Source organism: Lolium perenne, chromosome 3 (genome assembly GCF_019359855.2).
Source record: "Lolium perenne isolate Kyuss_39 chromosome 3, Kyuss_2.0, whole genome shotgun sequence".
NCBI classification, from domain to species: Eukaryota; Viridiplantae; Streptophyta; class Magnoliopsida; order Poales; family Poaceae; genus Lolium; species Lolium perenne.
This window is the reverse complement of record NC_067246.2, coordinates 204371636-204381333: the sequence shown is the minus strand read 5'-3', so window position 1 is coordinate 204381333 and position 9698 is coordinate 204371636. Positions and strand designations below refer to the sequence as shown.

General features: G+C 46.2%; 1 protein-coding gene across 1 annotated transcript; it reads left to right on the top strand.

The window, feature by feature from the left end:
• Positions 1 to 607: 607 nt before the first annotated feature.
• LOC127339770 (B3 domain-containing protein Os03g0212300-like) lies at positions 608 to 4446 on the top strand. Its single transcript, XM_071827438.1, has 3 exons — positions 608 to 612; positions 3683 to 3830; positions 3930 to 4446. Exons 1-3 carry the CDS (start codon positions 608 to 610, stop codon positions 4257 to 4259), a joined length of 483 nt encoding a protein of 160 aa, XP_071683539.1. The 3' UTR covers positions 4260 to 4446.
• Positions 4447 to 9698: the final 5252 nt, after the last annotated feature.

Here is a 9698-nt window from a genome sequence, read left to right as displayed (position 1 = left end):
GAATCCGGCAGGTAACTCCTTCCGGAATCCTCCGAGACCGGTACAACCAATCGATCTCAAACTCAGTAACGTTGGAGCCCATCCAGGCTCCGCGGGTGATTGGGGAAGGCTCCTCGCCGGAAGATTGGCTGGAGCTGCTAGAGGCTTGGCCAGAGCTACTTGCTTCTTGGCTACCGGAAGCTTGGCTAAAGCTACCGGATTCTAGATGGCCACCGGACTCTTGGTGGCTACCGGATTCCTGCTGATTGCCGGAATCGGTCTCCATCGGATCTGAAGCCGTGGATTCACCGGGAGATGGTCTACGGCGCTTGAGAGAAAGGGAAGAAGAAGATGCGGAGGAAGATTCCCCGTCAGACATTGCAAGGGTAGGCGAAAAAACAGGAATCCCAGACTTGAACCCCGCGTGAAGATCTACGAGTAAGAAGAAAACCAAAGAAAAAGAGGAAATAAGAACACCAAAGACCCAAGATCTGAAAAGCAAGCAGAGGGCGAGTGAAACGAAATTGGTACCAACCTTAAGCGGCGCAGTCGCTGAGGGAAGTGTTTGCTGGCGGCGGAGCGGACCTGCGGTCGCCGGCGAGGCGGAGAAGCTCGCGAAGAAGCGCAAATGCGGTGGGCGCGATGAAGTTGCTGCCGAAGATCTCCGCACAGCGAAGTCCGGCGGAAGCACGGCGTGAGTTCGCCGGGCGCCGGAGCTTGAACGAGCGACGGCGGACGAAGAGCGGCGGTGGCGCAAAGGCGTGGAGCTCTGTGCGCGAAGGATGAGAATGCGAAGAAGAAGAAGAAGAACGGGCGGTTGTGCTTATAAAGGAGAGAGAAGGTGGGCAGGAAACCGCTGGGCCGCGGCGGTTCGCCTCGCGGCCCACGACGGTTCGCACCTTGGGCCGCCACGTGGCGAAGGGATACACGCGAGAAAATGGATGCCACACGGAGGCGCACACGGGATCCCGAAGGGGTAGTGGAATCCGCTGCGATGCATTAAATGAACGCGCGGGAGTCGAAGCGATATGACAACTGACACTGGCGCGTCAGTCACAGTGCGCATGTCTCTGTCAGGCGCGGGGCCCGAAATATTCTCGACTTCGTCAAGGGAGGAGTAAAGACACGTGATACCGGAAAAGAGAGATGCCGGAACGAGCCTTGCAAAGAGAGGAAAAAGAACAAGAGTAAAGGTGCCGGAACCAAGCTCAAGACATGAGTGATTAAACCGGTATCTTAAAGAGATGAGAACCTGGCATGGTCTGTAGGATAGAATCCTCCAGGCTATACCAGCTTCGGGGACTAATGTTGGGGGGATAACCCCCGGTATGCCAAAGGCATGCCAAACCGGATGGTTTGAGCCATCAAGATACCGGTTTAATGTTCTTACCGGAAGCCTGGTAGGAATTTGGGAAAGCAAAGCTAAGCCGGTATCCCCAAAGGGGTATGCCGGAACCCGGTAAAGAAGATACCGGAAAGGAGGGCCTGTCGGCAGGACTGGTCAAAGATTCTCTTCAGAGCAAGAAGACAAAGATGAGCTAAGCAAAGTAACTTTATTCAGAGCCCTGGCGCCAAAGAGAGAGGTGACGGAGAAAGAAGCCGGAGGACGTCAGCTTCTATGATTAAAGAAGACCCCGGTTTCATCTATGATTAAAGTAGCTTTGTACAGTAACTCTGTCAAGTAGTTTGTCCAGTCAAAGATGCCATTAGGGTTTCTTGCACTGTAAGCCACCCTCTCCCCTATATAAGGAGAGGGGGCAGCCCTCCTTGCGGGCATGGGATATACGTAGACAGAACTTGTAACCATGTTGTGACCAATGAAGCTAGCGATCTAGTAAAGAGTTCTTCCTCTTGTCTCTCTTCTTGTATACCGGTCTCTGGCTGTGTTCTTGAGGAAAGCATCCGGAAGTTCTTCCCATCTAATCGCAAACCCTCCCCCGAATCCTCTTGCGTCCATTCGGCCCCAATCTAAGCCATCCTATGGCATCTGCTCGTTCACCACGACGACAGCGACACGCGTCAACAATGGCACGTCTTCCACTTCTGCACCGCAACACGCGTCCTCGGGTCTAACCCTGGAAATTTATATATACTCAGGTATACCCTCGAGTCATATACTAGCATTTTTTGTGTGCTCAGTTTTCCCCTTGGGTGCTAATACTGGCTAGTGCAATATACTCAGTTTTACCCTCAAGTGGCTGGTCAACAGAGAGTCAACAAATGGGATTAACCAGTTAAATGAGTTATTTAATGTGCAAAAAATTCCGAAAAAGAGTGGCACTTACTCATGGAGTCTTTTCCACAAGTTGCCACTTCTCAAATCATAGATAAATCATAGATAAATCAAGTTTTACCACAAATTGCCACTTCTCAAATCACCTAGTAGCTATGAAGGTGCATGGTTTTCCACAATAAGCCCTACCCAAAAAAGCTTTCCCAAAACATACTTTGTCTGAATGAGGCCATAATTTTCACACTCATGTATATTTGTATTCCAAATAGTTTGAGGTAGGCCAAGATGGGTTTCATTGTACAAAACATGCATTTTTCATTTTTTAAATCTCATATTTGAATCCCTTAGTCTGTTTACTACTCACTTGCCCTTGGTTTCTTAATACTACTCAGTTTTGCCCTCTCTCTTCACAAACTCTCACAGACGCCCAACATTGCCCTAATTGGTCTAGCCCATGTCATGCGGATCGTGCCCGCCGACCATTAATCGTATGATCTAACGGGCAGGATAACCCATATCTCTCTCTCTGGTCGGGGCCACCACCCTCTCTCTCTCTCTGTCGTCGGTTAGCTTCACACAAAGTTTGGTTTTCTGCATTATTTTTCACGAGCTAAATTATAAACTCTTTTTAGGCATTACGTTTCACGCAAAAAATGATAAACCATCACCGATTTGTTGTAGCCATTACTTTTCACGCAAAAAAATGATACACCATCACCGATTTGTTGTAGCCATTACTTTTCACGCAAAAAACGACAAACCATCACCGATTTTGTTGTAGCCATTACTTTTCACGCAAAATGATACACCATCACCCATTTCTTGTAGCCATTACTTTTCACGCAAAAAAACGATAAACCATCACCGATTTTGTTGTAGACATTACTTTTCACGCAAAAAATGATACACCATCACCCATTTCTTGTAGCCATTACTTTTCACGCAAAAAATGATAAACCATCACCGATTTTGTTGTAGCCATTACTTTTGACGCAAAAAATGATACACCATCACCCATTTCTTGTATCCATTACTTTTCACGCAAAAAATGATAAACCATCAACGATTTGTTGTAGCCATTACGGTAAATGATAAACTATCACGAATTACCATTTCTTTTAGGCATTACTTTTCACGGTAAAATGATAAACTATATCACGAAGTTCCATTTCCGTCAAGATAGTCCGCATTACTTTTTTGTTAAGATATATACCCCCACAACGGTCGTCTCCTCCTTAATTTATTGTGTAAACCCCCACAACGGTCATCTCCTCCTTAATTTATTGTGTAAACCCCCACCAACTTTCACCTCCTCCTTATTTTATTGTGTAAACCCCTACAACGGTCATCTCTCCCTTATAAACATCCACACAGCCATCCCTTGTGTCAATAGGTTCTGCCTCTCTCTTCTTCGTTCACATACACTTGATCCATTGCCATGGCTTCCACGTCTCGGACGCGGACCGGAAGGGGAAGGGGAAGGGGAAGGGGAAGGGGAAGGGGAAGGGGAAGGGGGAGTGGAAGTGGATCATCATCATTGCCACCACCACCGTCAACACTGCCATTGATCATAGAGGAGTTCTTCATCGTCGTCTATGAAGACCCTTTGGTCAAGAAGGTACGTACGCGTTCCCACATATATGATGCATGTGATTAATTATGGGCATGTTCTAAAAAACCTTTAATTTCAAACGATCGGCGCTCGATCTCTTTGCAGGCTCTCCCAAAAAAGTTTGCGGACTATCTTGACGGCCAGGAGCCAGCTAAGGTGTATCTGCGAGCAGCTGACTGTGGTCCTCGTCTCTGGACCGTGGAGGTCCTATTTGATGGTCAAGGCCGGATGTACCTCGACAAGGGCTGGGAGAAATTCGCCATCGCGCACGGTGTGGATTTCGGCTGCTTCGTACACTTCAAATATGAAGGCGATGATGTGCTCACAGTGAAGGTGTTCGACGGAACAATGTGCAGGAAGTACTACTACTCGGACGACGAAGATACTGACGATGAAAGCGACGACGACGTGAAGCCATGCATCCATCCCCTTTAGATAAGGGGATTATGACCAAGAATATATATGTAGCTTCATATGCATCGATTTAGAGATCTAACTATTTTCTATATATTATGCATGTAAAAGATAATATCGCATTTCCACTATTATTCGAGCACCACATCCTCCAAACGATGCCGATGCCGATGCCGATATCGGCATGGTCAGAACGGCTATGCTCGCCGCCACTGCTAGGTCAACGTCGGATGCACAATGTTTAGCATAAGAGTCACTTTAGATTAAGCTACGAAAATAGTCACCTGCCACAGCGGTCATTGGCTGCGGAGGCCCCACAGAGCGACAATATAATTTTCTATAAATAAATAGATGACCCACTGGTCATTGGCTGCGGCAGCCCCATAGAGCGGCCCCACTTGTCATTGGCAGCACCGCGTATACAATCAGGAAATAAAACGGCCCACGCGTCAGTGGTAGATGGATGGCTACCCGTCAGCACGAGACGATCAGAGAGGAACTGCCCTCTATGCAGCCCCACCTCTGTGCAGCCCCACCCGTCAGATTAACGGTAACGGTAAGGCCTCTGACCTGACGGCAACCCGCGTCTTCGAGGGGTTTCAAACTAGAGGGAGGGGAAAGCTGAGGAAAAACTAACGAGCTGGGGAAAACTGAGTACAACTAACGAAGCAGGGGCACGAAAATAGAAATCCCTATTTTAAAAGCGTTAACACTTCTGTCCTATGGTTCAAGAATTCACCATTTGTCAACACCCGGATTTTTAAGTCCGAATGCCTATTATGTCATACATCGCAATCCCAGGAATATTGTTGTTGCGAGGCATAATAGTTAAGTATCACAGTCATCATTCATTACAACCATAAGTCTTACAAATTGGAATCACATGATCCATATTACACGAATAGTTGATCTATTGATCAACGAACAAACACAAGTTCATAATTCAACATAGCGGAAGCGTAAGATACAAGGACTCTCTAGTCCACAGGCCAACGCTTGACGTCGGAAGGCGCTTAGTTGTCGTAGGCGTCCTGCTGGTCATCTCCTTGTTCATCTTCATACTCTGGCCATTTGAATAGCCAGGGACAAAGCCGTGAGTACGTTGAGTACTCGCAAACTAATACTAATGTAAGTGCTAGACATTCTAGTATGGTTTGCTAAGCTCTAGTTTATTTGCAGAAAGGTAGTTTTAGTTCACAAACTTTGAGAAAAGCTTATTCAAGTGCTATCTAACTCAAGTGGGAACATTAGTGTCATTCCCACCATTTCAAGTGGTGATTTCAATTCAATCCACCACAAGTCATTTCACCATCATCTTTCAACATCATTTTCAAAGATATGACATCGGAAACTGTATGGCCTTTCCAACCGTCCGTAACCGTGGACGCGGCTATTCGAATAGGTTTACACTCTGCAGAGGTTGCACACTTGTGCCACAACATTTGATTTCATCCGTCGGGATTTCCCCGAATCATCGTAACACAGTACGCGGATCATCAACCATAACCTTTCACTTACGAGTTCTAGTATGAGCACCTCTCCCCATGAGCTTGGCCTCCCAGTGAAGACCAACTGTCAACCCAGGAACCGCACAGGCTTGGGCCGGACATTCACCTCATTTCGCATCATATCATATCATTTCTTTTGTGGTAGAGGCAGCTTTCGGCATAACCCCGATGACGCTTGTTTCGAGGGAACCCATACTAAGACGCATAAACTTCCAGTTAAGCCCTACCCATAATCAGGTATTGTGGGGGTACTTAAGAATTGGAAAGGTATCGCATTCAAACCAACATCATTGTTTATCAAAAATCACCATCTTCTCTTGTTCACATTCACCTTAAAAAATCATTCAATGGAATGCATCTTCATTCCAAGGTTTCAAAAATCCTTCAAATTCACCTTGTTCCCATCTAGAGTAGTCAAGTTTTAATTCATTAGCACTAGCTCTAATTCATGAGGGGTGCTAACTTGCTTTGCTTGGAGAAAACTAACTCACTACTCTAGTAATCAACTTGTACTTTGACCAAAGTTAACTATAAAAGTAACTCATTTAGAAAACAAGTAAAAACTTGTAAAGTAAAAACTTGGGATGGGTTCATATAAGAAAAGATAAGGAACATGGTGCCTTGCCCCAAGGGGCTTTGCACTTTGCAAGAATATTAGCTTGCCTTGGTAGTTCTCAAACTGTTCCTCCTCCTCCTCTTGGTAGCAACCTTCTTCTTCGGCGTACTCTCCGGTGCTACCGTCTAAATTTGAATACGAGTATAATTACTCACTAATTCAATGGCTATTCCATACATCACATATAACACACAAACTATTCTATGCACACAAAATAATCTACTTAGGTGCATGGGTTGTGGGGGTTAAATAGAATTCACTTCTTTGCATTTCATATGTAAATGATAGTTTCCATAGGGTTCTTGAGAAATAATTTCCTCTCATTGAAATCTTCTTAAGATTTAATTTCTCAAACAATCATGTATGAACTCATATTGACCTAAGTGAAATGTTCATCATCATTATTTGTGAAAAGGATTTAAATGAGGTAGATCACCTCATACTATTTAAATAACCCTACATTTGATTTAAATCTCAAGTAATTCATATAAGAGAGTTTGGGACCAGGGGTCCAAACATCCCATGAATCCATGTGAGACAAGTTTAAATGAAGTGTAACACTCCACATAATTTACCTTAATAGTTTTGGACAATATCAACTAGTTAAACTAGCCATAATATCCATTCATTAAACCATGGCATGATCATACAAAGTGACCACACCATTCTATTGCATAAACAATTAGTGTAAGTCAAATGTGAGCTATTAGAGTTGGAATTAACTTAATATCTATTTTGGTTGATTTTTAAGAATTATTTGAATAGGGAAAAGTCCCTGTCTTGTTATTTTCATCACATTAATTCTACAAAGAATCTGGCCATGAGGCCAGTGGCATTGGCTAGATAATTTCAGTAGATTTCCAATCATATAAAGTTCACTAAATTTGGTTTAGCCAATTTGAATCTATTGATTTTCAAAGTGGAGGCAGTATTGAAATTCATTTGCAATTTATTAAACTGGATTTAACTAAAAAGGCCGGCGGGAAAACTAAACGGGCCCGATTCAATTTAAACGGCCCAAGGCCAGCCCAGCCACGGTCCAGTGCTGCGCGGGCTGCCTGACAGCGGGTCCCGCATGTCAGCGGCTTTTAAACGCCGAAGCGGTACCGATCAACGGGAGACGTTGGATTAGAAGGGGATCGGAGGGCCGTGGTTCGTCGTCATCTCCGACGAGAACCCGACGGTGCGGCGGCGGCAGTAGGGGGTCGGAGAGCTCACCATGGCTCCAGCTACGGTTGGCAAGGTGCGCGATGAAGGTGTGGACGGCGGCGAGTCGACTGGCACCGGCGGCTCGTCCTGGGGTGGCTCCAATCGACGGCGGCGTCCACCAGGTACTGGCGGCTCCGAGCTTCAAATTGGGGCGGCTCCGGCGACGATCGAGTGAGTGGAGGGGTGGTGGCGAAGCAGTGAGAGGTGGGGAGTGAGCTGGTGTCGTTGGTTTGGTCCAGGGAACCTCCTATTTATAGAATCGAGAGAGGGTTGCGGGGCAGTGAGGTGGGCGACATGGGCGCGGCTGCTCCGGTGAGCTATCGAGCTAGGCGAGGGCGCAGGTGTGTTCGTGGCGTCGCCACGGTCCTCTGGGTGGCGACAGCTTGGTCGGGGAGGGCCTGGCGGTGTCGCGTTTCTTCCATGTCCGTCGCGTCCGCGGCGGACCAGGGTTGGCTTCTCCGGCGACGGCGGGTGCGGGTCGTGGTCGAGCTGTTGTCCAACATTGTTGCGGTGTCACGGCGATGCTCAAGGTGCTCGCAGGGGGTCCAGGGCGTGGGCGAGGTGGCTACGTGGCGCGTGGCCAGTGCGCGTCCATGGCGCGCATGATCGCGACGCGAGCGGCATGTCGGGCGATTTTGGGCGCGCGATCTCCGGCGAGCTACGGCGTCTACCTCGACAATGGCCGGTGCTAGGTGGCGTAGGGGATGCGGTGGCACACGGTGGCGAGGTGGCCAGGGCAGGGGTGCAAGGATGAGAGGGGGAGAAGAACATGGCCGGCATGGGCCAGCATGGCCATGTCTTTGCTTGTTCTCTCTCTCTCCCTAGGGTTTCTATGCTGGTGTTAGTGAGAGAGGGAACCAGGGGACCATTTAGAATAGGTTGGGGTAGATTAGAGCTAGGTAGATCACTATTTGCAATAGTTGCAAATAGTGCCCAATTTTGGAATTTACAAAATTGTCCAAATTTGAAATAACTCAAATGGGGAATGTGTTTGAAAAGTGAGTGTTGATATAAGTTGTATTTGACCAAAGGTGATTTGAGGTGGTGGTGGAATTGTTAGAATTCAAAAATTGGCCAAAATTGGCTAAGTGTAGAATGTTGCATATGTTAAAAAGTTAAGACTTTGGATGAGCATTGCTCATGATCAAAGATGAATTTGGCATGGTGATCTTCATCAAAGTTGTTCACCTTAATGTTGACTTTGAAATGGTGCAAAGAGTTAGCAAGAATTGGTTTGGGAAAAATGAATGGCAAGGGCTCAAAGTGGTGATCAGACTAGAATTGTCAAAATTGACCATTATCATATGTGAGTGGGATTTGTGTTTGAAATTCATTTGAATTGTGAAACTTTGATTCCAAAAGTTGTAATAAGTATTTAATAACATTATTCAACTAATGGTGAAGACCAAATAGGTCTAGGGTCAAAATTTATAAAAATGCCATAGGGCATATGTGAGGGTTTTTAGGGTTTTGCCTTTTATGGATTTTCCTCCTTTTTGATTTATTTGGTTGGTGATCTTCATATGATCACACTAGGGTTTTAGAGCATATCAAATACAAGTAATAACAATCATCATGGCATATCACTCAAATGCACAAGTCCTATGCATTGTACTATATGCAAATAGAAAAGTTTTTGTTGGTTTGAAATTTTGCTTTCTGGAATTCTCTAACTTTCTTTTTATTGAAATTTGGGGTGTTACAAACCCTTCCCCCTTACAAAAGATCTCGTCCCGAGATCGAAAAGAAAGTTAGGTACTAAAGAGATCTGGGTACTCCTTCTTCATGAAGTCTTCGCGTTCCCATGTGGCTTCATCCTCGGTATGATTGCTCCATTGGATCTTCAGAAACTTGATGCTTCGGGTGCGGGTGGTTCGGTAAGCTTCATTCAGGATGCGAATCGGCACTTCGCGGTAAGTCAGATCCTTGTTGATATCCACCGATCGGTGATCGATGTTCTTGAACACTTCGGTCTTCTCCGGGACTTCAAGGCACTTCCGGAGAAGTGAGATGTGAAACACGTCGTGCACAGCCGACATTTCTTCAGGCAACTCCAGTTGATAAGATACTTCACCTCGGCGGCTAAGGACTTGGAAAGGTCCGACATAGCGGGGTGCAAGCTTTCCT